A 27,550-nucleotide genomic window follows, 5' to 3' on the forward strand; every position below is an offset into this window, starting at 1 on the left:
TCCCACTAAGTGCCACGTACAGCACACCTGAGTTTTGGCACTACAGAAGACCTGAAGCCATGGCTGCACCCCAGATACTCTGCCAACCACCCAGATGCTTTCCTGAGGCACAAGCCTGGCTGGATCTCTGCTGCAGGAAGCAGCTCAGCGAGGCCCAGCAGTGCCAGTCGTGCCCGGGCACCGAGGTCTGTCCCACCACTAACGCAGGTCACTCCAACCTCCCCGCACCCCAGCGTAGCTCCCCTGGCTCCGCTGCACCTCACATTCTGCATCAGCGAGATCCGGTCTCCCTCGGGAATCTCTGCTGGGATTGCACATATCTAATCGTGGTGTTTACAGTTTCTGCTTCTAGCTGTTTACCCAAAAGGTGATTCCCCCACGGGTTTATTCACATCCGTCCCCTCTCCCAGAACTCAAAGACGGGGCTCAGGCACGAAGCGCTTTAGCAGGTCCGCCATGGGGGGCTCTGGGTCACGGACCACGGCTGAGTCCTCCGAGGAGAGGCGGCACCCGGGGACCCGAGGGACACGCGTGGGCTCGTCCTCACTGTCCCCTGCCACCCCCCGAGCCCCGGGGACCTCCAGGCGGAGCCGGAGGGCCTGTCCCTCCCTGGGGCACACGGCGTCGCCGCCGGCAACGGGCGCCCTGGCCTCAGCGCGGCGCTCAGGCACAGCCCCCAGGCACAGCCCCGTGCATCCCCGCTCGCCGGCGCTCCGCGAAGCCTTTCTCACGACCTGCAGTATAAAATAAACCCGCTGGGAGCCGGGGCGGGACCGCCCGAAGCCCCGGGGACCAGCGGACGGGCCGGGACCGGCCAGCACCCCCTGCGCTCCCCGAGAGGCGCCGCTAGAGGCCGCGGCTCCTGGGCTCGCTCCTCCGGCGGCGGTTCGGGCTCCTCCTCCCGCCTCCTCCCCCCGCGCCGCCGGCTTCCCAGGCTCCTCTCCGGGTAAACAGCGATGGCCGCCGAGGAAGGAGGTGGCGAGCCCCATAACAACATGGGGAACCACCTACAGCTGGTGCCCGGTAATGGCCGCGGCCGGCTGGGGTCGCGGGGGAAGCCGGCGGGGCCCCGGGCCGGGCGCAGGAGGAGGCACCGGGCCGGGCGTGAGGCGCCGGGCCGGGGCTCCGCGGGTGGGGAGGGGGCCGGACCCTGGTGCGTGGGCGGGCTCGGGGGGAAGGAGCGGCAGAGCGAGCTGTGGGGTCGCGGGGAGGTTGCGTGGGAGCTCTGGCGATGTGGGGAGCGGGGACTGCCTTCCGCGGGCCCAGGGAGAGGCTGCGGGGCTGCGCGGGAGGGAAGGGGGGCTCGGGGGAGCCGGAGCGGCCTTTGGGCAGGCGGTGCAGTGCAGGCGTCGGCCGATGGAGCTGCAGCCTTCCCACGGCAGCCAGCTCCGGTGTGGGCATGTCGGTCGCTTACAGCCCGGATGGACCGAGGCCATAGTAGAGAAGAGATACTCAGTCACTGCCTGTTTGGGCATTGGGCAATCAGTCGGGTGGAACGTGCTGTGAGTTTTCCACTGAAGCGGGCGAATGCAGACACTCATCTCTGTAAATCTGGACCTCTGTAAAACCAAAGTCTGACGAAAACGTATGTTGTTTTAGAAAGTTTAATAAGCAGGGAAACAGGAGGTGCTGTGCACCGGCCTTGAGGGCAGGGATGGATTGCACGCTGTGTCCAGCCTTCTGCAGTGTTTGTGCTGGAGGTTGTAGAGCAGCCCAGCTTGTCCATCCACGTACGCCAGCACAATTCCTCATCTGGATACCTATTGCATAATAATGTGCGTTTCTCTGATTTAGCATCTAGTGCCTCCAAACTGACAGCAGGTCATACGGTTTTGGCAGCAGCTCGTGCTAAACTGGAAGAAACATTATTTCAGAATAAGCACACAAAGAAGTCCTGCCAGTAGCCAATGCAGTTTCCTATAGCAGGACATTCTATGAGCATTTTATACCTGTATGTTTAAAATAATATGAAAATATTTCATTAATATTTTAGGAAAATACAGCCTTACTGTTTCCTACCCTGTTCCTGGTTTGTTGTTGTTTTTTTTTTCTTTTTTTTAAATGAGGTTCCTGTTTCCTCATTTCTGCACAAAGGTGTTGAGAGTGGATTTGGTAGCGTTAGTGGGCCAGGATGAGCATCTGGGAATGCCTGACCTGCCATGAAGGAAGCGTGAGCCTTGTCATGCCTTTGTCACTTGCATTTCCCTTGTTGCTGTGTACTGGAGGTCTTGTTAATCTTGAAGTAAAAAAGAAAAATCAACAAAAATTATGTGTAGTTAAGGATGTAAAAGATGCAGTTTCTTTTCCCTTCTGTCTGCCGTTCCTGTAGTGTGATTGAGGAGGAGAGTGAAGACGGTGGTGTTTTTTCGCCTTTCACATGGTGCTGCTGCAGTAAAATGAGTCATCGTTCCTCTCTGCCGCCACACAGCAGCTAGTGTGCGTTTTTGGCAAGAACAAGCAAAAGTTTGCAGGGCACAGTTCTTTCTAATCAGCTGCTGTTAATTCCTTTTGTGTTCAGAAAAACAAGTGAAACAGTCTCTCTCTCAAAGGCTATTAAAACTGCTAATGATTGATTCAACTCGATGAGAGTGCAGGCAAACCAGAATATAAATTTTATGAAGTCGGCTCCCCCCACCCCACTGCACTGCTGCCCCAGAACCAAAAACTTCCTACTCTTTCCCTCCATCAAGCTAAGCAAAATGCTGGCCATTTTGTACATCTTAAACATATTGCAGTTGTTTGTGGTTAGGGTTTCTAAATGAATAAAATCGAAGAGAAATTTCATATAGAAATTGAGTATTTTTTACAGTAATTAGGAAGATGATGTGTTATTGCTTTAAGTTCTGTAATTAGGCAAAACACCAAAGAGACTCCGTAACCTCTTCTCTTGTCATGCTGGATCATTTCTTGTTGAGATAAATACAATATTGGGTGAATCCATAACATCAGTGTGTCATGCTGTGAGTCCTACAGAGAAGGTTCTGTAAAGTATGCAATACTTAAAAAAAAAAAAAAAAAAGGGGGTGTGAAGTAAAGCAGAAAGACGACCATTGACTAAATACTGTGTAAAGAATACATTTAACGAATGTGTCTGAAGGCCAAAGAGGGAAAGAAAAGATTCTCCAAAACCAGCTTATAGTGTCATCTTCATTGTTCTCCTCTCCTCCCACTCTCAGAAATAGTAAGATCTCAGTGAAGGAGGGAGGTGGTGCTCCCATTTCTGAAGGGAGACTCCTTCCTTCTGGAGCATCTTTCTTTTGTAAGATTTGCCTACAATACAGTTCAGATAAGATAATCACCGTTTAAATTTTCAACTGTGGATTATCTCTTAATAAGATACTAATTGTAAAGGCAGGCAACTAGACTATCGTCAAGATATTTTTCTGCCTATATTGTAAAGTAATAGCTTTCAAGATCTAAATGATGTTTTTGACCACCATTGGGATTATCCGTTACCCAGCAGATTGGCTTGCAAAGTTTATGATAACATCTCTTTTAGATACAGCATGGAAGTAGGATATAGCAAAGAAGTAGGATCAAGTAATACAGTTGTAGAAATGCGATAATTACATTACATTTGTTTTGGGTGAGTATTTGCAGACCTACATTGTATGGCAATGCACAGAGCAGTCAGTGAAACCAGCATTTTAGAGAGATACATCTTTTATTATCTTCACTATGTTTTTTAATTTATTATAAAATATCTATACACATTATATACAGATAAATGCACTATATATGTTTCCTGAATAGAACATACTGATAATTCAGCTGTCCTCTTGCCTGGAAGTAATTTTAGGATTGACACCTGGAACTGAGAAATGTGAAGAAAGTAGTAATTTTCAAATGCTATTTTGTGCCTGAAATCCTTTGCAGAGTAATACCGTTTGCTTCCTTAGTAGTTGCCTCTGCTGGGTTTGTGCATTTGCTGGGGGGTGTGTGTGTTTGGTACACACACAGGAGAGGCTGACAGCAGTGAAATTGTCTAAAATAACAGCAAGAGTCTTTGCATGAATATAGAGCTTCAGATTGCTTTTAACATGCTTGCTTGATGTGTGCAGTTCTATTTTTCAAGTTTGTACTATACAAATGCTGTGTTCAGCATCCTACAAGAAATTAAGTTATCTGGCATCTCGGTGTACAGGCAGAAGACATTTAGAATTGAGATAAGGAAATAACTACTGTAGGGAAAATCTGAGCTGACAGAATTTTTTTTATTGTTTTCTTCCAAGAAAAGTTGTTGTTTAGCTTTGCAGAAATAAATTACCAGCTTTTGACCCTTTCTATAGAATGGTGATTTTGCTGTAACAGCAAGAAAATTGTTTTTCACAAGTTTGCAAATACAGAAGTTACTTCCCCATGAAAGGCTGTAGCCTGGGAATATTGAATGCGTTTCTGTGATTCTCTGATTTTTTGCAGTATCTTAGTCTTTGCTAGTTGATTTCTGCACAATATTCTGTATGTGCTTCTTAGCAGAGAGTGAGGAAGAGGAGGACAATGCAATGGAAGTTGAAGATCAAGATAGTAAAGAAGCTGAAAAGCCGAACATCATTAATTTTGATACCAGTTTGCCAACATCACATGTGGTATGTCCATTAAATACGTGTTGAAGAGGTTTTGATTGGTTTTGTGTAATTCTGTTGTAATATCCTTAAGCCAAAGACCTAATTTTATTTTATCCTTGTAAATCAACAAAACCTCTTATACTACTGTCATTTCCTTACTTTTTTTATTTCAGTATTTAGGCTCTGATATGGAAGAGTTTCACGGAAGAACGGTGCATGATGATGACAGCTGTCAGGTGATTCCAGTGTTGCCCCACGTGATGGTGATGTTGATTCCTGGACAGACGTTACCCCTTCAGCTTTTTCGCCCTCAAGAGGTTAGCATGGTGCGGAATTTAATTCAGAAAGACAGAACATTTGCTGTTCTTGCATACAGGTAAAATACACGAGTGGGTTTACTGATGGTATGCAGCATGTATTTTTAGCACAATTTCTTTGGATACTAAATCCAAAGCAGATGGTTGCATCGGTTCTGTGGTGAATAACATAAGTTATGGTTTGAAATTTTTTGACAAAAATTGTTTTCTGATGCATAATGAAAAGGTTTTCATGTTATATTGGGTAGCTGCGTGTCAGAATCACTTGGCTGTATAAAGGAACAGTAAGCGTTGAGCTGCTTTCCTTGTTTGAGCTTCCTTTTGATTTCAGTAATTGTTTGAATGCACTGCTCCATCTTGCTTAAAGGATAAGCCTTGATCTGAAATGTAAAAATCAGATTACTTTTTTGGGAACTGTATTATTATAAAAGTGTATCTGCTTGTTTTGTATATAAATTAACAAGCACAGACAAATGTTTTCCAATAGAGTTGAGAGACAGGAGGTGATAGAAAAGTGGAAAAGATAAAGGCTAGTCTGTGCCAAAAGAAGTTGGGAATGTTCCTCCTTCTTCCCCCAACTTACTATGGTTTAATTATGTAGGAGGTGGGAACAGTTATTTTTAGAAAGTCAGTTGAAAGAATTTCGGTACTTTCTGTATCTGCATTTGAAATGCAGATACACTGGTGATCCCTGTGTTCCCAGAATTTCACCTCTAGACCCTAAAATAAAACCAGTCAACTGGCAAGACCTCCTAACCAAACAAAACATTAGAAATTGCTTTTAAAATGGAAAAATAATGATTGCAGTTAGTTGAAGGTGTTTTACCAGATTTACTGTTTTGATAAGATTAATTGTGCGTGGTCAGCTCAGGTAGACTAACTTATGAAATCTGAATGAACAATGCTGTTTGGAAGGTTGGTAACCTTTTTAATTCTGTTACTTTTAGTAACGTACGTGAAAGGGAAGCACATTTTGGAACAACAGCAGAAATATATGCCTACAGAGAAGAGCAGGAATATGGAATTGAAACGGTCAAAGTGAAAGCAATAGGAAGACAGAGGTTCAAGGTGCTTGAAATAAGAACCCAGTCAGATGGGTAAGAAATTTATATATTTAATTTTACATACTGCAAATTTGTTTCACCTGAACACTTACATTTTACTGCAGGTGCATCTGCCCTCTCAGTCACACAATTGACTAATTGCTATGGATACTAATTGAATGCTTAATCAATAGCTTCTCTGGTTATTAAGGACTTCTGACATTGCCTGTTTGAAGACTCATGCGTTAGTTGTTACTGACTTTGCAATGAAATTTTCTAAAGAGTATCTACCTGTAGTTTGGTTTGATGTGTGTGAGAAAACATCTATCAGAATGACTTGGTTTCTGAAAATTAAGTCAGGAAAAAGATGGTAATTTGCCTGCTTTATAAGTTCTAAAGCTCTTTCAAAATCTCTCAGATCCCTGTTTCAAACCAGGTGTGAAAAGAGAGGATGCAATATCAAGTGCGTGCCTTCTGTTGTCTTGTGGAAAGCCTCCCAGATTCCATTCCTTTGAAAAATTGTAACTTTCCTTTTCTGAAAGGAGACCTTTCCAGAGATGGTCTGCATTGGATGTGTTCCACTTCACAACTTTATGTGCAATTGCAGCTCTGAACAGCTGCAGGCAAGGGTCTGACACTACAGCTAATAACAATATGCTTGTCTATTTTTGTACTTTGAGTGATCTTTAGCTACTGAGCCTCAGCAACATGCAGAAAGATTCAGCTGCATGATTCAGATACGGAGAGGAGAGTAACTGTGCCCAGAGGGCTGGTGGTTTTCATGCGAAGCTGCCTGTGAAAGGGGAGGATTGGAGTCTGGTAATAATAATGGAGAAACAAGTCGCTTCTCTTGTTCATTTTTCCCTTTGTAAAACATAAAAACACACTGAAATCTCTGGATAAATATTTGAATATGAAAGTAGATTCTCTTTTGCTAACTACAAGCAGACCATCATTTTCAATTTCTCAAATACTAAATCTTGTTTATTTTAATTGTTGTTGCAGTTTAGTACATCCTTACCTTCAGCAAGTCTTACCTCTTCCTTTCTGACCATTCGCTGATACTTCACTGATAGAAATGTGCTACCTCGATTACTGGGTGACAATTCTTTTCATGTGCTTGTCAAACACACTCAAATCAGCTTTGATAGGAGTATTCTCTTACATATTCCAGTCCTGTTCTTTTCCATATTCCAGTGTGATACTCGTGATAGTTAGAGGCTCCTCTTCTAGCCAGTTTTATTATATTATGTAATTAATACCATTGTCCATTTATAAAAGTGACTAAAACCCTTAACATTTAGTTAAGAGTATGCTGATTGTTCTGTCATTTTCAAGTTTTTCTTGACATCATGCTCTGCACCATGCATTGCATCATGAGCCTCTGCCAACGTCACTGCCCAGAGATACAGGCTCCAGACGTTGATTCTGATACAGGTTTTTGTAAACTTTTCTGCAAGGCATATAATATATTACTCCAAATCTGTAAGTCTAAAGCTAATCATCTATATTCTGCTATTGTTCGGTATAGTGGCATTGCTTTAGGAAGAGGCCTAGGAACAGTCTGAGCTCAGTGTTTTCTTATACTTTCATGACCTGCAGCTGAAGAAGTTAAGAATACGTGTGTTACTTGCTATTTCTCACTATGAAACACTTGTATAAAATTTGGAACATTATTTGTAACCCTTAGAAAAACCATTGCTTGAACACAAGATGGCAGTACTTGGACAGCTACAGTAACCACAGCATTGTTACTGAGAATTCAGTATCCAGAAGCAGTTAAGATCTACAGTGATCTTGTTGTGCTGTTAAAGCATTTTATTATGATGATTTTATATCTGCTGACTAGCAGAGATCACTTCTACACAGCACATTCACAAGTTTCATTCATAAATAAGAATTTTTAGATGTACGAAATGAAGGTGAGATTGATTTTTTTTTTTTTTTTTTCCCTAGTCATTATTGGTTTTTTTTCCTCATCATGGCAAGCTCTAGATTTGTTGGAATGACTTAGACTATATAGAGTTCCTCTGCTTTCAAATACTGCACATCTCGTGGGTTTGGGGAGTGATTAGTGAACTTGAACCTCAGTATTGTCAGCGCACTTCGGAGACGTGAGCCTGTGTTCTCCGGGGCATCCTGAGGAAATGATCCTCTCTGCAGGTTATGAGACGCTCTCCAGACTCTGTGCCAATGTGCTAACTCTTCTGTGGCTCAGCCTGGTAGCGCAGCAGTTTGCTGCCGCTTTTGTCTGTTCATCAGAGGGACATAGGAAGGGAATGGGACAGATGAATAATGTTCCATCTGTACAAATAAAACATTTTCATTAAGGTCATGTTTCTCATTTTCATCTATTCAAGGCAACTATCAAAAGAAATAAGCATTGCCAGTCTAAAATACTTTTTGATAAAGAGGTAAAAATATTGAGCTGCTTTGCAAGCAGAAAATTACCATTGTTGGTGTTTCTGATTACTAACTGCTTATGGCAAAACATCATTTTATAATTTATACTAAGTTAAGAGTTCAGTGTTGTCCCTGTAAGTAAAATTGGAAATTTGTAATGACATGCGTTTTAATATTTCAGGATTACATTTTAAACAATATTATGTATCAGAAAAGTCCTTCCTGCTAGACAGTATTCTTAGTAGCCACATAACTGTTGCTGAACTCTTTGTGGAATAGGTGACCTGGTGGATGCTAGGATATTAAAAGATAATCAGAGTCTATATCCTATTTCTGCTGATTTTGAACTCTATCTGAGCACATAAGCTTTTGCGGTTTGAAGATAGCAAATTGCATTCCAGCTAAATTTCCTTTCTGAAGGTTTGATATGCAATACCTGACTATTAGTTTATACCAAAAGTAACTTGAGGAGACAAAAATCTAAAAATACAATGCTGAGATGGTAAAATATTCTGCTGTGTTGCCATTGCCAATCTGTCTTTAATTCTGTCCACCACAATCCCAACATATATCTAGTGCTCTAAAATATGAAGACAACCCGGTGTACCCCATGGAAAAGGTAGCTAACTGTGAGAGGGGAGGGGGCAAAGAACAAAAAAACCTTGCTGAAAAAGTGATCTTTGTAGAGTTCTATATACCAGTACAAAAAATATTTGGAAAACAGCTAATTCTCCTTTTTAAAGGAGAAACAGAGATCACTTCAGTCTTCAATTTAGGTAGACCAAAGTCCAGTCAGCACAGTGGCTTTAATAACTTAATCGGTGCCTGAGAGAATCTGTGTTCTAGAATAGTATGTGCTTGGTTTGCTACAGATACCCTGTATGTTCCCAAAGGTAATTTGATTTACATTAGTACAACTTTAAAAATCTGATTAAATGGATTGCTGCTTAAATTCTATAGTACTATGTAGTGATCAGATTTATTACACAAGCCTATGTTTTTATAAGCAGTAAAATGAATTTTTTTTAAACTCTTGTAGATGTGTATACATCTCATCTTTTTTTTCTTTTATCAGAATCCAGCAGGCTAAAGTACAAATCCTTCCTGAGCGAGTGCTGCCTTCAACAATGTCAGCAGTACAGCTGCAGTCTCTCAGCCGATGCCATGTATTTCCTTCTTCGAAACCTACAGCGTGGCAGGACCGAGCTATACGTCAATGGTGGCAGAAATATCAAAAGGTTAGAAGCTAGTTGTGGTGGTGTTTTTCTTTAAATTTTTGATGATATTTTGAAAATCAATATAAAATTCCATCTGTTCATCTTTAGGAGAGGATGCACAACTGGGATGCCAAACTCCTGTTTTTGTCACATATTGTGTGGTTGTTTATCAGCCATCAGCAGTGGGGAAATACATGTTTCATGTTTTGTATTATGAGTTCTCTTTGGTTTTAATTACAGTTGTATTAGATTAGTATTATTAAATAATCATGTAATATTACAATTTTTATTTTTTTACATAATCAAACACCTTAGCGTGCTGGTTGGTAAAGCTTGTAGATGATGAAGTACTGGTAGAAAAACCAGTAAGTTTATGGGATTTTAATTTGTAGGGAGGTCAAAGAAGCATCTGAACTTTTACTGACATTGCTTTGACAATAAAAATGTTGGCATTCAGTGTTGATATTGCCAATGCTCTTGCTTTGTACTTGTGTTAATGGCTTGGTTTTGAAAGTAAGGAGGCTTTTGTAACTTTTTCCATGACGGTTTTATTTGTGTAGAAAAGGTTTTTAAAGAGCAGAGGTGGTTTAGAGGTGACTCCCAAAGAGAAGACCTGTGATGTTTTAGTTGTTTGGAATCACAATTCCATTTGCTAATTTTGCTTAAAAACCTGCATCAGTTAATCTTTTAACTTCTGTACCTGCAGTTACTGGTTTACAGAAAATACGAGTCTGTGTTAGAATGACAGACGTCAGGTTTTTTAACTCAGTTGAATATTCCCACCCAGATGACTGTTGGCTAACAATTAGGCTGTACTTCATAGTTTTGAGCATGCTTTGTTGCCCTTTCATCTTGTAAAGTTTTATATAACATGTATCTAAAGTTCTTGATGACTTTTGTGCTTAGTCATTATCTTTGTTGCATCACAACATTTCTATACAATCCGCTTATTCTGGCCAATTGCGCATGTATTTCTAGCTCTGTTTTTTGATTTATTAGTATTTGTTGAACAGATCTACCTTCTGGGATAGTTAATATGTAATCTTCCCTTTTTTTTTTTTAACTGAATTTAGAAACTTTCTTTAATTTTATTGTGGTACTAAAATTGACAAGATAGGAGAGGGTCATAGAAATCTCTATTTTTTTTTTTTTTTCTCGTGCACTCTACATATATTGACATAGTAGTTATTAGTGGAAGACAGTGCTTTTATGGAGTGGGTGAATTAGTAGTTCCATGGTCTTACCAGTTTTATTTCCTAGAGCCTTTTTAATAAGTATGCAGACTTTACACGTCTTCAGAGAGCTTCCAGCATTTTATTTACTTGACTCTGATTTTAAAAAAAAAAAAAAAAAGTAGAGGAGAAATAATCATTATCAAGATGGTGGTGGTGTCATTAGGGAATTAGGTTCTACTGTCCTATTTTTGCTTCACTGGCACAAATTCTGTCTTTGCTTGTTTACACTGTTTTTGCAGCACTGCAGCTGTGACAGTCCTTGGAATCAGGAGGGAATTCACGCTGAGATGGTAGGGCAGAATTTTCAAGAGTCCTAAGTGGCTGATGCCAGGCCTAAGCTACAAACTTTCCCATTGCTCAGGAGAATAATAAGGTGTGATTTGTGCTAGAGACAGCTGTGCTGTTTAAAAGGTGCTAAAAGATGCATTTATACAAGTGAATGTGCACTTTTGCCAGTATACAGTGTTTTCCTTTAGGAGTCTGAAATAAAATGTACTGTCAAAAGGATAATTTTGCTGGAATAAATTATGTTTCCCATAATAAGCACTATGCTAGCGTGCCATACTAACATAGTTATACCAGCAAAAGCCTTTCCGGTGTAAACCAGGCTCATTCTCGGGCACAGTGCAGGCTTTTCAAAGACTGTCGTTAACAGTGGACCAGTATGCGTGGTAAGGTTAATGGGGCAAGACTTAGCACTGAGGTTGGTAGGAGAGGATGTGGTGAAATAGGGCAACTTGACACTTTTGAAAAAAACTAAAATTGTGGCTTTTTGATTTATTTATTATTTCTTTAACCTACCATTTTGGTCCGTGGCATGTAAGAGGAAAGATACATTGAAGTCTTCTGTATCTGTAGGGATGTTTGGAACTACCTCCAGAAATTGGTATAGAATCCCAGTTAACTCTCCTCACTGTCAGATGCAGTTAAGGGTTGGATTTGTTTGTGTGTTTGGTTTTTTAGTGGTTTTGAGCTCTGTAGCAAAAAGAAAAAATCATTAATAACAAAAAGCTATTGATTCTCAGCGTTCTTGAACAAGTCCATCTCTGAGTTAACAAGCCCAGAAACCCTAAGCTTAGCAGGGATTGGGGCAGAAATCCCTTTCCAAGACTGAGTCTGATGATGGTTGACATGCAGTGCATCCGCTGTGAGAAGAACGTATTTCGTGAATTGAGATACAGATGCAGAGCAGAGGCATCGCCCCATGGACCTCCGTTCTCTATTGATTTCAGCAGAACTGTGACTGTTCCCAATATGTCGGGCCGTACCTCTGTATGTTTTTTAATATAATCAGAAAATGGAAGTTGCATTTTAAGAACAATTTCTGCTCCATATGAGAGCTGATCCAGTGTCACCTGTTAAAGAAAGTATACTTGTTAATTAAAACAGTAACTTGAGTTTTGGGTTTCCTGAATTCTTTCTTCGAAGTACCATTTGTTTGCTGTGGATCTTAGTCTCTATTGCCTGATTTTTCTCATTTGTAAAGTAAGGATAGTTGCCCTCAAAGGGAAAGTGAAAACTTAATTTGTGAGTATTTATAGACCAATTTCCTCTTCTGGAAAGCAGTGTGGTTATGTAGTGTACTGCTTTTTAGATTTTTATTAACCTAAATCTATAAATTTAAGTGTTCTGGAGTCACTGTAGAGAATTGGTTAACTAAGCAAGTAACCTTACACTGCCGGCAATTTGGTTAAGGAAATTCAGTTACAATCTAGGGTTTCTTGTCTGCAGTATACGCACAGACTATTCACAAGGTGAAGATTTTTTTAGAGATTATATTTGTGGCTATTTGTGTTTTGTTCCTCCATGTTTGCTCTGTATTGTTGTATAGATATTTTTGTACACAATTCAAGTGAACATGTTAGTCATGTTCACAGTGAAGTATGACACAGTAGCATGGGCCCCTCCTATTAGTAAAATTTTTATTTTGAAAGTATACCCTTCAATGAAAAATAGTTCAGAGACCTTCAGGGGAATTTTTTTTCTGTTTTTGTTTTCCTCCTCCACATTTTGTTTTTTACTCTGTGCTCTATTTGGGCCTGAATTTTTGAATTGTTCTTCATAGGATGTTGTTAGATGGATATACTACAATACTTTATTCACTGTCTTTGGGTCATTATAATAAAGCTGTTTAATAGGTTTGCAGTAGCCCGGCACAACTGTTGATGTTCAGTAAGCATAAAAATAGATACTAGAATGTGAGTGGATAGCAATAGATGATTAAACATCAAGACTACCCAAGTTTTCTTAATCAGTGATTGTTCTGCTGTGAGAAAGCATCCTCTGGAACTCCTAACTTGTGTGTTGGTATTTCTCGTTATGTTTTTAACAAATTAGTTTTCCATTTAAAAAATATCATCATATATCCTTTGAATTTATATATGTCAGCTTAAAATACCTGATGTGGCCCATTAATCTCCTCCTTTCATCTTATTTATGTGTTTGACTAAATTGATATGAATAGTTTAATCACCTTACATAGTGGTTTGCTGTGGTTGCTGAAGTAGCAACAATTGATGGAGAGACTAAGGAACAGATGCACTAAGAGTACTTAAATTTTTTGAACTGTCTAAATTTCAGATAGATGCTCTTTTGAAAGGCATCATTTCTTACTACTGAACACTAGAAATGCTTTTAATGCTGAGACTGTTTTTCTGAGGAAAATCCATATACTGTCTGTCTTGTACAGAAGTCTTAGCTCTCAGTGCATTTGGGAAGTGGTTTGGAAGCTTCACTTTGAAGTACTGGTCCTGATGGTAATAATTTGTTGTATCTTTAAATAATCAGGTATCTCTTCTCTGTTTTATTTGTTTGAATAGGAACTGTCCCTAAAATCTGCTAATGTTAAAGAATAAATATTTGTGGTTTTGGTTTTAGAGGAAGTTCCACTGTGCAAGTTTGACATCTTGGCCTCCCTGGCTCTACTCTCTATATGATGCTGTAAGTTCACCATGTGTATTACCAAATAATCTACAATTGGTTTTGTATGTTTTAATATCTAATTACTGGATAATGTAAAAGCTTTAATTTTGTTGGCCCATAAGTTATGTTTGAAAGAAGCGTATAGTGTTCAGTTACTGTTAAAAGAGCAAGAAGGGCTTCCCCATCTGTGTAGTCGTTCTGTCACGCCAGAGCGTGTGTCTGGGGTGGATAACAGCGGTTCAGGTTCCTGCTGTGTTGTCTCGGAGCAAAAACTTGATCGTCTGTCCCACGTGCTCCAGGGTGAGTGTCCTAACCACCAGGGTGTTGGATAGTCTTTCCTGTTGGAGTTGGCTTACTCTTTAAAAAGTACCTATTTCTTTATATACATATGTATATTAGTACATAAAGTATTCAGTGTAGGAGAGGTGGAAGTAGGGAGGAGGCTAGCCCTCATCTTGTCTGTACGGTTCTAGAATTTGAACGGCTCTCTCCTTATCTCAAATGAGAGTTAGAACCACCTTGGGCCAGTGGTTCATTCTGGCCCGCTTCCCATCCCTATTTTGCTCTTAGTTTAAAATATGTAGATACAAAATGAGTCTGTAATTATTGTAAATCTTAAAAGCTAATGCCCACTTAGGGAAAATAGCTTACTCTACATTTTGCTTCCTTTTTTTTTTTTTCCTAAGAAAACAGAAATACCTATGTATTTAAATTAGGCTTTTCTTCTAACAAAAGGAAACCTTGATGGAAAGAGTCAAGAGGCAGCTACATGAATGGGATGAAAATCTTAAAGATGAATCTCTTCCAACAAACCCAATAGGTATGATGTTGTTTAGCTTATGAATTCAATTTTTAATTTTTTTAAGTTTCCTAAGAAAACAAAACTTAGATAATTACCTTTTTATTGGCAGTCCATCCCTCACTTCCAGTTTCCAGTAGATCTTGATGACTGACTTTGACGAAAGGATGATATTGCTTTTAAAGACATAAACATCTTCCAACTATGCACAAACATGTTCAGGAAAAGAAATAGAATTCCATTGTGCTCCATGGCAGGAGGAAGGTGATCTCAATGTTTTGTAAGACAGCAGGAGCCAAAAGCATACTAGACTTTTAAAATTATTTTTACGTAAGTCTAAGTGTTCACATACATAATCTCTTTGTTCTTACTTCTTATTACCTCTTATCAGACATGTGGGAAAACAGCACTGGTAACCTAATTGCAAAAAAAGTTGGGATCAGATTTCATGCCTTAGCATTGAGGTTACGCCCCAGTGAACAAACCTCTTCTCTCGGCAGGTCTCTAGGACCTAAGAAGATGGAAATTTCAGTTGAAGCCTTTCTAAAGGGAAAAACTTTATTTCCTATGTAGACTCTCAGATGCCTAATAAGGGGGAAATCCAAACTGCAGCTTTCAATTAAAGTCAGTTAAGCACCAAATACAGCTCTGGGCTCAAGAATTTTGATGTGCACGGAACTCTCATTTCCGATTTGCCTGAAGTAGCGGCTGAAAGTACTTCCCCTGCTTTGCCCAGAGTGCTGCTTAGAGGACCCTATACGGAGAGCATACAAAATAATCTGAAAAAACAAAAAATCTAGTGGGTTTTTGGGCACTTTTCTCATGATTCACAGCACACTGATATTTTGCTGACATTTTCAGCAAATTAATTTTGCTGAGATTTTCAGCTTTTGAATTCTTTTACAGGCTGTGAGGAATGGGATGATTTCCAGTTTAGCAAGGTTTTGTTAGCTAAATTAAAGAATGACTGTAGTAAAGTCCACTGCTGTTTTTATTTGTGCCCTTTTAATACCTGATCGAAGTTGCTGCCTGAGAATTTGCTATCATATTAAAACTTTAAAAAAAGAAATTAAAAAAAAAAAAAAATCTGTCTTGACTGAATATTTTTGGATCTAATTTTGGTCTGCATTCAAATGTGGAAAAAAATCTCCAGAAGGGAGTCTATCCAGAGTATGGCTCCTTCCTTCTTACAATATAACAGTACAGAATACTTTCTTAGTACTAATGTGAGTAATATAACTTGGTATTAATTTATGAAGGTGTATGTTTGGGGTTTGTTCTTTAAATTTTCCTTCTGTCATAAAAGCGTTGCTTTTTTGTTGCTTTTTTGTTGCTTTTTTGTTGCTTTTTTGTTGCTTTTTTGTTGCTTTTTTGTTGCTTTTTTGTTGCTTTTTTGTTGCTTTTTTGTTGCTTTTTTGTTGCTTTTTTGTTGCTTTTTTGTTGCTTTTTTGTTGCTTTTTTGTTGCTTTTTTGTTGCTTTTTTGTTGCTTTTTTGTTGCTTTTTTGTTGCTTTTTTGTTGCTTTTTTGTTGCTTTTTTGTTGCTTTTTTGTTGCTTTTTTGTTGCTTTTTTGTTGCTTTTTTGTTGCTTTTTTGTTGCTTTTTTGTTGCTTTTTTGTTGCTTTTTTGTTGCTTTTTTGTTGCTTTTTTGTTGCTTTTTTGTTGCTTTTTTGTTGCTTTTTTGTTGCTTTTTTGTTGCTTTTTTGTTGCTTTTTTGTTGCTTTTTTGTTGCTTTTTTGTTGCTTTTTTGTTGCTTTTTTTTGGGCAAAAAGAGGAAGTGCAACCTTAAAGGTGGTTGAAAACTCATAATTCACTGTCAAAGTGGAAGTCTGTATTAGGCGAAGTTCTCCAGGGGTCTGTTCTGGTTTTGGAATACGTTACCTTACCAGCATCGCTCCGTCTCCATCCCTGATGATCTTTAAGTGTGAATTAGATAAAGATCTTTGAAGAGGTTTCATGTGTACCTGCTCCAGCCTCAGGGCAGAAGGATGTACCGAGATGACCTCTAAAACTCTATTATAAACCCGAGTTTCAGCACTCTATCTCTACCTGAGTAAAAGTAGCAGGTTTTAATTCTCTCTAAAATTCTAACAGGCCTGGTACTTTCTCATTTCTAGATTTTTCTTACAGAGTTGCTGCTTGCCTGCCAATTGATGACGCATTACGTATACAGTTGCTTAAAATAGGTAGTGCTGTTCAGCGACTCCGGTGTGAATTAGATATTATGAACAAAGTGAGTATTTTTTCTTTACTTGTAATTAAATTGTTCTCACAAAAAATAATAGGAGTGACTCTTACAAACTGTAACAGAAATGTGTGAAATTTCCAAATTATACTTCTAGAGAGTGGTTTGGGTGTTCTTTTATTTCTTCCTTCCCCTGTAAAGGTTTGCTCAAGAAAGAAAATGCTCTCTCAATACTAGACTCTGTTTGGCAGCAAGGAAGAAACATATCATGCTATTTGCTTTTGTTAGAAATCTTATTTCAACACCTCGCAGCGCTTTTTTAGCCAAGAGATGGTGCTAGAAGTCCAGCGTTGCTCGTAACCATCTTATGAACGTGATAACCCCGTATTGGCAGTATAATACACCACAACCAAATAGCGTTCTGCCATGAAAACTTGTGGATTTTGTAAAAAAAGATAAGTCTTTGTACTGTTAAGTAAAAGTTTTAAGTGTTGGACTGAAAGGATTTTTGCAAAAGACATGTATTGCCTTATTAGGCAATGCCTTTTTAAGATGTTCAGAAATTTGTCTTCCCTTCCCTTCTTTCCATTGCTGTGGTTGTATAGTGCTGTAGACGTAGGACATTGAATGTCCTACATAAAAATAAAACTTTAATTTTTATTTTTACATAGTACATCTCTTACACTATGTTCTTTCCAAAGAGAAAATACTAAAAGAGCCATTGGTATAAATACAAGTTTTAACTGTAAACTTGCTTATGTGTTCAATAGTGGTAGCTGGAATATTTACTATTCAATTTTTGAATGGCGAGAGAAATTAATATTAATACATTCATATCAGAAGGAATAGCTCTGTATGTCCTGACTGACCCTCACCTTGCTGGGGGATACCAAAGAACTGTCTTGAACATTAGTATCGTGTAACCCCAGTCAGTGAAGTGTTTGTCGTCTGGATATAGAGCAGTGGAAATTTTGCCTGTTAGCCTGAAAAGTACTGCCTGTTTCTGGGGAAAAGAGAACCAGGGTGTCATTTTAATATTGTTCCTCTTCCCGAAGTTCATGGACCAAAAATCTAAAAGGGAATATACAGAGAAAAGGAGATGAAAAATGTCTCTTCCAAATTCCAAGACAAAAATGGACAGCTTCTTATGTGAGGCTCCGTATTCAGATTTTTAATTATTAAACTTTATTTGTCTTTCCTGAGTCAGAAATTCCAAAAATAGAATATTTAGGTACTACGAAGAACTGTTCATGTTCAGTACATTGTATATTTTCTATAATTCCCAAAGAGACAAGAGAACTTAAGTTACCGTTATAAAATATGAGATAAAGTTGATTTTTAGCCTATACCCAAAACGTGTTTTCTTCATCAACCTGCGACATTTTATTCTGTAAATGCGTTTAACTGTTCTATATTAGTGTGAGAATGGTAAGTGCATTATGTTTTTTATAATGTTTCGGCAACATTTATTTTGGTCAAATGCACTCTTTTTAAGCCAGGGTTCTTTAATAACAAGGAGTGCTCTGGCAACATATCATATTTTGGCTTTCTTGAGAAGGACGTAACATGTCTCATTGCTCAGCATGTAATTTACAATAATATAACTGATTGTAAGACCTGATCCTTTTTTTTGTCTTTGATATCAGTGAATTGTTTTGTACTTCTATTATCTTTTTCTGTTATTAAAATCAGTTAACTGTTTCTGTGCTTGTTTGTAAAGGAACGTATGTCACTCACAGGTATAACGCTTCTGTGAATTCCCCTTGAGAGTGCTAATTGTAGCAATTAGATAGATTTGGAAATGGAGGGATGGAATTAAGTAGCTGTCTAAATTGGATTCTGAGAGGGATATGTGAGCATTAGATTATAATCTGTAAGGAAGGGTGATTTAAAAGAGTGAGCGATAGTAGGCGTTAAAGGTCCCTGGTAGGAGAGAAAGGCCAAGTGAGATTTAAGGGAAGTGATGAGAACTGCTGTACGATGAGTAGTATCTGTATAGTAGAGCAATTTTCCTCCCTCAGTCTCCAACATCAGTAGACAGTGTGTTGAAAGTGTGGGGCAGAACCTGTGTCACCTGCAAGAAGGGAGCTGGACAAGTTGAAATGCAGGAACAAGCCCTGAGCTTGAAAGGGGAAAGGAGAGGGTAAAGACTGACGTAAGCCAGTGTATAATCACGAGTGGAGTGCAGGAGTCAGCGCTCAGGGAGACTCAGAGGCACAAGCTGTGATTTACTCAAGTTTTAAAAGGAAATGTGCTTGCACAGGACTTGTCCAAGTGAAGGTCCTAGGCGCAGCATTTTGTTCCAAAATATTTTTTTCAGTAATTTCATATACATTACCCTCAGAACTAAGTGGAAGTAATGCAGCTCCTGAAAATTAATAGCAGTGTTCTACTAAGCTGCTTTAAATGCTTATTTTCTAGGCAAGGTCAGTGATAAATTGTTTTGTTCTACTTTTCTAGGAATTGTAGGAGATAGATTAATCTGTTACAATCTTTAAGAGAAAGATCAATACAGCTTACATATTTTTCTCAAGGAAATTAAAACCACTGATCAAATTTTAGAAAAAACTTAGTGGTTGAATTTGTACTCATCTACCTTTTCTCTGTTATATCTTACAAGAGCAAAGGTTTATTTTCTGAATTAGCTTTTGAAGACCTTAGAAGGTTGACTCTATTATCTTTGTGTGGTCAGATCCTTTTCTGTGTGTGGATTTGGGGGAGGAGGAATATATAAAAAAATGTTTTGTCTTTTAGATAACAGTGTTTACCATAAATAAGTAAAATGCACAGGAAATTTTGTAGCCTTTGATAAAGAAAACGTGAGTGACTGCTGCCCAGGTAAACAAAAGAATTGGTCCAAAGTCTGTTCTGAGGGAAGGGGAGAGACATTTTTATTATTTGTCACTGCTGACAAGTGTCTGGAAGTGAGTGAAATTACCCTCTTTTTGTTTTTCTTTTCAAGTGTACATCTCTTTGCTGTAAGCAATGCCAAGACACAGAAATAACTACCAAGAATGAAATATTCAGGTGAGTTTATTGCTCTTAATCTTTGGGAGGTCCTCGGTCAGAAACATTGGCGCAGCAAAGCAGATTAAGCTAAGTTATGTCTTATAACTATTGTGTTTTCCACAGCTTTAATAAAATTTAAATAAATATTTATAGGGGATTTTCTTTATAAAACGAAACAGGTTACTTGAGCTTTTTTTTAATAAAAAATTAGTAAATCCAAACGTTGCCACGTACATCGTAACAGAAGTAAGTCTGAAAGGCCATGTTATATCACCTAGTCCAGCACCTTCCCGCTGAAGAATTATGCACTCTGAGTTTTGAAATGTAAGTTTGTTACATATGAAATTTGGGATCTCATGCACTATATTCAAAAATAATAGGACAAAAAAAATTATTTTGCAATATTTCATCCTGACTTCTATATGTCAACAAGCTTCAATGACAGATTGAAGTGTGCTAATTGTCTGGTATAGGTGGGCTCCCAGGATGTTGTCGTGTAAGGAAATTGCCTATTTATGTCATTAAGCATTGTGATACCTTCTTTATTTTAAGAATATAGGGCTTAATTCTAATAACTGCACTAGACGGTGTATTCCTATTATATATTCAACCTATGTAAGATCTTTCACGTTCAACAGTGATAAGACTATACATTTTCCAAAGAATTGCTGCTTCTGGCAGTCTTGTCACTATTTTAATCTTGAATAACTAATATCTGTCCATCAGCTATGATAATGTGAAGGTTAAAAGATGTCTCGGTTTAACAAAGCAAGACTCCCCACAGTTTTCTTTTATCAGTGTGATAAGAAGCTGACATGGTAATTAAAAGCCATTTCTTATCTTCCAATCAAATAATGGTTTCCAGAAATCACGATTCCTGCTGTGTTAATATGATGTACTTTAACAGAAGAATGATGAGAAGTTAGTGTAGTGAATGAATGTTTTTGCTTACTTTTAAAGTTAGATTTAAGAGTAGCAGTATAGATCTTACTTGGTTTATTGGAAGTTGCTATTCACAAGCAGCAAATAAAATTACGAGTCTGTCATACCTTTTTTTTTTATGCTGAGCTTTAGGGTTTTTTAGGGAAAGATTAATAACTGCCTTAAATGAGGTAGTTTCCATAGCATCCTGTCAGCTATCCTCAAAAGTGACTTGTCCTCCCAGACAAACAGCTGGGCAGGGTTCATCTGATCACAAGAATATTTTAATCCTTACTCACAATAATATCTTTTTAAATACCTTTTCTGAAGTAGGGACTTCAATTATTCCTGTTATCTACTTATGTTAGTGAGGAATGCATTGGATTCATAACACCGGACACTTAAATTTCTGCAATTATAAGAAAATTTGATAATGATATTTGATATTAGCATCTATTTTCTTTCAATTTTTAATAATATAATTAAAGGTACTTTTTTTACAGCCTAAAGCGATTCTTTTTTCTATGGAAAATAGTTTTGAGCATCGTTGGTAGTTTTTAATCTGTTATGTTTGACTGCCTCTGGTTTTTGTTTCTTCCCTGAACTCTGACCAAACTGTTCATTGTCTGTTGTAGTTTATCCTTATGCGGACCCATGGCAGCATACGTGAATCCTCATGGGTACATCCACGAAACTCTTACTGTGTATAAAGCCTCCAATTTGAATCTCAGTGGACGACCATCAACAGACCACAGCTGGTTTCCTGGGTAATAACAGTTTAAAAAAACCCTCATTAGTAAATTACAGAAATTTGGTTGTAATTGTATTCCTGTGACAGTGGAATAGCGAATACATAATTTTTGAAACATACGCAATCATTGCTCATATGAAAAGTAGGAAAGTAAATGTATAGACTTTTTCAAAATACAGAATAAAATGGAAAATTCAGATAAAATGTTTTCAGAATTTCTCTGGAATTTTTTTGATATGTGAAAATCTTAAGATTTTAAAACACAGTCTAGCATCTGAGAGCTATAAACAGGATACCGGTTGTCTGGCAGTTTCTTTGTGTACAGTTTTGTGTAAACCACAAAGCAGCTTTATTTGATCATAAAGTAAATAAAGTGCAAATGGAAAACATAGTATGTAAATGTAGTTATTGTACAGAGATACTTTTTACATCTAAAAACTGAATAAATGTTACATTGTATTAATCTGATTACTTTTGATTATGTATTTATTAGTCTTGCTCTCTGAAACAGTAGCAGAATGGACTGCAGAGATGTGAAAGTGTGCCTAATAACGAAGGTTCTTGCATGACAATGCCACCCCTCTCTGGTAGCTTAAACTTAACTTTTTTTTGCTGGATAAGCATGTTTCAGGCACTTAGTCAAAACTTTGAGTATTTAACTCTTAAAAATAGCTGAAATGTCAAACTATATTTGAATTCTAGCTTCACAAAAATATTCTTGAAACGTATCTCTGCCAAATCACTTTTCTGTCTGGTCCGTTCTGTACCATAGTGTCAGATAACATTCTGCTGTCCCTTTAGCTGTTGTGTTCTCTTCTGAAGCGGTATAAAATATGTTGCTGTATTTGTAGCCAGTCCCAGGTTTGTGACTAACGCATGTACACATTTACTCTTCCATTTTCTCATGTTGATCATGTTTGATTTTTTTTTTTATTTTTTTCTTCTGGATTATCACATAGTGCTGAGTAATGACTTGGAAAGTGTATGGTGTATCTGCCACAAGACATGCACAGTTTAAGACTCCCTGAAGAAAATTTGTGGCTTACAATATCTGGAGTTAGTTTTTCCTTCTTATGCATTTTCTCAGCTCTTTTCTTCTATGAGGGTTTTGAAATATTCATGTTCTGCCTTTTAAGGCTGTTACAGAAAAGCTCTGTTGCTCTGGAAAGTGCAATTCCCTGTTAATCTAGGAGCAGTGCAAAAAAATCACTTTTATTTCCGTTAAGTAACTTACTCTTTGAGAACCATTTTCTGACTGTTCTGTAAGGCACACAGCATTTCTTCCTGCTTTTGAAGCGTTGTGCTAATAAACTGCTTTAGTTGCTTTCTCTACCTGAAGGCTCTTTTTTTTTTTTTTTTTTTTTAAAACATATGCAGGGGTTTTAGTTGGGAACTGGGCACCTGAAAATTCTTTGAAAATCTAGCTTGAGACTAGTAGTCCCTTCTTACCTGACGAGAGCGCTGTGTTCCACTATTTTTAAAGTGTATTTTCCTTGCCCATTAGCATCAACCTTTTGTTTTATTTTTGGCAGGTATGCCTGGACTATAGCCCAGTGCAGAATCTGTGGGAATCATATGGGATGGAAGTTCACAGCTACCAAAAAGGATATGTCCCCTCAGAAATTCTGGGGTTTGACACGATCTGCTCTCCTGCCTCGGATCCCAGAAACAGAGGACGACTCGGGCCACGATAGATCACCGTTACTCTGCCTGTAACCTCGCACCCTGCTTTGGAGATGAACAGACAGCGGTCTGTCTCTTAAATGCATCTGCTCCGTTCTGCTTCTGATGCTTACTTAAACTCGAAAAACCCAAGAACCCACACCCACAAACCAACCAGACAAGCGGGCTCGCTACGTTTGGGTTTGGCGTGCATCCATCACCGGTGTTTCAGGCGCGCTGAGGACTGAAGGTTGAATCTTTTGAAATGACGGCTGGGGAGCAAAGGTGGCATGAGACACCAGGAAATCGATCTGATCCATCTGGACAGACATGAGACTGAACTTTCTCCTACCTTGTATAATTTCAGAAAATGTTTACTGGTATCAACTTGCAGCAAAAGAAGGTGGGGGAAGCTAAAAGTAGAAATAAACAGTATAATTTATGCAATATATGTATGATGGTAAGATACCAGTTACTTGCTGCGAAATATTTTCTGTAATATACTTAAAAGTGATTTTGCTGAGAATCCCTGTTTCTAACTGTGTGGAATACTTCAAACTTTATGCTCGTGCTGTTTCTCAGCTATTCGCTGAATAACCATCACGGGGAGTACAAGACTGAAGTATCTCTTCTGGCCGCTGCTGCATTGGTAATGGCAGTGGCAGTGCCGTATCTGGCAGAAGCGAGAGCTGCCCGCAGCAGCCGCTGCCTTACAAGATGCCCTTTGAGGGAACCCATGTGAAGGACTCGGTCCTTACACCTTGTCTCATCTATTTAGTCTATTTGACTTTAGAAGTCTTAAATTTTAAACTATTTATACAACATACACAGGTCAGTCCCAGAACGTAAACTACATTGTCATTTACTGTTGAATGTGCTTATACTTACTTCTCAAAATTATTTCTGTGAAGATTAGTTTGCCAGCATCCATGTCCAGGGTTCTGTGAAGTACTCTCTAAAATACCTAACTATGGAGATTTTTAGTAGTACTTGTTTTGACAAGGGGGAGGCAACATCTCTTTAATTTTTTTCTTTCACACTTTTATATCATAAAGTAAAATTTCACATTATCACCATTACTTTGCAAAGAACAAAAGTTTCTAAATAGAACAGAAATAAAAGGCAGTGCACTTTTTTGTCTGAAGTGCTGGCTATGCTACAGGAATCAGCTGCCAAAACGGGGCAGCTTTTGCCACTGATTTATTGAGGGTTTTTCCCTCAGAATGCACTTTGGTGATGGAAACTGAAGATTTCTTCAGCATGTTTGTGTACATACGCATTTGTTCTTTTTTTGCAGCTTTATCCTTCACTCTGTTTTGTCACGGTAAATCTTTGAGAACTTGCTTTGTTAGATACAATGGCACTTAACATTTGAGGCAGCAGCCCCTATTAGCTTGTCCTCAAGCACGGCCCTACACCAAACGTAGGTAGCACGGCCCGATGACTTCTGTGAGCGGCTCCATCAGACCTCTCTGCCAGCAGGTGATTTCAGTGGTAGCGTGGTGCCGCTGCGGTGCAGGTGTGAAAAGGCACCAGGTGCTGGAAGGCTCTTAGTGTGGTTTATCGTGCGCGGTATGTAGAAACTAATGGTTGTGTAACTCAGGTTTAGTTCTTTGAAGTCCTCCTACCTCTGTTCTTCTGCGATAACTTTTGTTCTCTCCATAGACGTCTTTAATACCGTATTTAATTCTGCGTGCAGTGCTCTGACTTGGCAGTGAACTGTGAAAAGCAATACTTCTTTGGATATAACTCTGAACAAATAGAGGGTGACTGATGGCTCATTTGCTTCAAGAAAACATTCTGTATCTTGATTATGGTTCTGTAATAAGCTTTCAAAAGGACAAACACTAGTGTGAGAGTGAGACTGTGAAACCTCTGTACTTGGATAACCACTGAAATCATACTTAGCTTTCCCCTCACGCCCTGCACGTGCACACGCAGATGTACACACAACGTACCCATGTGTGCACAGACACATGCATCTCAGCTGTAGACTTGGTTTATTTTTTTCCCCTCAAAGATCCCTGGTATCTGTTGTTCCCGTTACCCTCCGTAGGGCTTATGGGTGGCATGAAGTTTTAAGTGCTTTGAAGTACCTTCTGCTGCCGTTCGATTTAAGTAGTCACCGAGGACAGGGTGAGTGAGGTTTTCAAAATCGTTTTCTCAGCTATCGCTGAACTTCATAAGGTCTTTGGGTTTTTGGCCGAGTCTTTTGGATTGCCTCAACTAAAAATGGCATTCTGCTGGCAATGTTTGAATACAAAATAGGCATATTTTTGGTATTGTGTATATATAGTCAAATGTAAACTAATATAATCGAGATAAGTCAGGAGTAAATTTAGCACTAATTTAATTTCATTGTTGATGATGCTGTTCCATCTGCCTAACCTTCTGTGTAACGTTCGCCACTTCAAAGTCCATGACACTTTCCAGATTGTGATTCAGGTTGCCGCGAAGATGCTGAATCCTGCCGTGGTGCAGCTGGCCCTTACAGTGCTACGTGCGTACGACTGCTCAGAACGTACAGCGTGTGGCTTTCGGGGCGGATCTGGAGTCGTGGATGGTTCTCTATGTTGGTTAATATTCTCTATGCTTCTTTTCTCCTTTTTGGAGAGAAAACTACTAGATTGGGATTGTGGAAGATTATTACTGACAAATATGGATGTCATATGCTTTTGAGAGCTAAATACAAAGGCAATCACATTTTACAATAATTTCCTATATTTACTACATTCACTGAGTGGCATGTTGCTTCAGGCATTAATTAATCCGATTGACTCGCTGGCTGCTGCAAAAAAGGTTCGTTTTTTTCTTCCTCCTCGTCTCCTCTTCCACCGCCATCCCTGTCCTTGGTGAGATCTGGGATTAGGCAGTGGCGGGTGTCCCGGCTGCAGAGCGACATCCAGGCCTGATGGGGGGAGGAAGGGACGAACGGGCGTCTCGTAGGGAAGGAGGAGGGCTGCCCTGCGCAGCAGCAGGTCTCGGCTGGCTTGGAGCACGTGTAGCGTAGAATTGCTCATTTTCAAGCTGTTGTTGCAATAGCATAAAGACGTCATACAATCGGAGCCTGTAATATTGCAGATTTCTGTATCTTTTAGTTTTGAGTAGGTAGAATCACATAGGACACTCACACACTTGGTCTAAAACATGTTCAAATACTCTACCGTCTGTTTTTTAATAACGCTGGTTTTGTATGTGCTGCAATTCATTTTGTTCCTCATTGTTTTTTCACCTTGGTTTAATTGCTTTGTAAAAGCTGCAGAAAGGGTAGCACGTTCTTCGCTTTCACTCTTCCTCTGTCTGCCTTTTGAGACACCTTTTCAGAAAAATCTTGTTGCTTGCAAACATTTGCAAAGAATAAAAATCAATTTCTTTCAAAACTGATTTCTTTTTTTTCTGATTTTTTGGGATGGGAATAAAGGAAATGTTTGGGTTTACATTGCGTTTTAAGCTGGTTCGCCTCAAAAAGTAACGTGTTTGGTAAAGAGTTTCACCTTCAGAGAATGCACAGGCTTGACGGGCAAAGGACAGAGACGAAGAAATAACAGGGAGCGTCGGTGGTTGTTCCAATGAATAATCAAAATGAAACCTTAAGTCCTTCATCTCGACAGCGAGGGGAACAGGGAGGTGCTGGCGGAAAGAATTTTAAGCTGCATAAACATCTGCTGAAACCTGCTGCTTTAACAACACAGCACCCTACGTCCTGTGTTGAGGCAGCTTAACTGGGACAGAAGGGGAGTTCAGAGTCTGAGGTTCAGCCACAGAGCTCACAGTTCTCCCAGAACTGTCCTGTCCTGGTTCAACCAGCACCAGAAATGTGTCCCAGTAATCCATTTCTTTCATCAATGTGATTAGGAGAATGTTCAACCAGCACCAGAAATGTGTCCCAGTAATCCGTTTCTTTCATCAATGTGATTAGGAGAATGTTCTCTGGAGTGGGTTATCAAAGAATCGGCAAGATACAGTTTTAGATTCACTCACAGTGCCAAAACTTAATTTGCTGTGAGAAGGCTTAAATTCAGTGAATGAAATGGGCTTAATCCTGCTTTGGGGCTTAAAACACAACACACAGCTTCATTTTTCCTGTGTGACCATTTAAAAAATGTCCTTCTTGCTGCCTCAGAGCTGAGACCGTGTCGTCTGTCGGCTCTTTGGGCGCGTGGTCAGGGTGTGCTCAGAAGCCGGGTGTTACGGCGGGGGGGGGGGGTAATGCGTGTCTATCCCACACGGGACTTGTGTAGACCAGCATGGGACTTGCTAAGCAACTTAGTTACTGAGTAAACTCCCTGTTTTTCTTGTTTTTTCCAGTATTTTCAAAGCAGACACAAGTGATACGGCTTGGCCGGAGCTTTGGCCGTTCCTTGTGCCAGAGGAAACCTCGCAGGGATTTCCCGGGTACCTGCCGCGCTTGCAGGTGCTGTTTGCCACACAGACCGCACTGCTGGTGCTGGATTTTTTTACTAGCTCGGGATTTTTTGCTCTTGCTGAAGTTCTGCAGCGTGCTGTGGGCTTTCCCTTTCCTC

The 27,550-nt window shown here is 39.3% G+C and overlaps 1 protein-coding gene across 2 annotated transcripts; it reads left to right on the plus strand.

Moving 5' to 3' along the window:
* The first annotated feature begins 937 nt into the window (after positions 1-937).
* CRBN (cereblon) lies at positions 938-26,409 on the plus strand. 2 transcript variants are annotated; one of them, XM_054838163.1, is made up of 11 exons: positions 938-1,023; positions 4,474-4,586; positions 4,739-4,941; positions 5,830-5,979; positions 9,404-9,566; positions 13,658-13,720; positions 14,438-14,522; positions 16,617-16,732; positions 19,647-19,711; positions 21,250-21,381; positions 22,898-26,409. In XM_054838163.1, exons 1-11 carry the CDS (start codon positions 957-959, stop codon positions 23,079-23,081), a joined length of 1,341 nt encoding a protein of 446 aa, XP_054694138.1. In that variant the 5' UTR covers positions 938-956; the 3' UTR covers positions 23,082-26,409. The 2 variants fall into 2 exon arrangements, with proteins under 2 accessions (XP_054694138.1, XP_054694139.1); XM_054838164.1 differs by having other exon boundaries at positions 4,477-4,586.
* The last annotated feature ends 1,141 nt before the right edge of the window (positions 26,410-27,550 follow it).

This window comes from Grus americana, chromosome 11 (genome assembly GCF_028858705.1).
Source record: "Grus americana isolate bGruAme1 chromosome 11, bGruAme1.mat, whole genome shotgun sequence".
NCBI classification, from domain to species: domain Eukaryota; kingdom Metazoa; phylum Chordata; class Aves; order Gruiformes; family Gruidae; genus Grus; species Grus americana.

Coding starts and splice junctions, on each gene's coding strand:
- CRBN (XM_054838163.1), top strand. CDS start 957: ATGGCCGCCGAGGAAGGAGGTGGCGAGCCCCATAACAACATGGGGAAC. Junction 4,942..5,829: donor TTTGCTGTTCTTGCATACAG/GTAAAATACACG, acceptor TGTTACTTTTAG/TAACGTACGTGAAAGGGAAG. Junction 9,567..13,657: donor GGTGGCAGAAATATCAAAAG/GTTAGAAGCTAG, acceptor TTTTGGTTTTAG/AGGAAGTTCCACTGTGCAAG.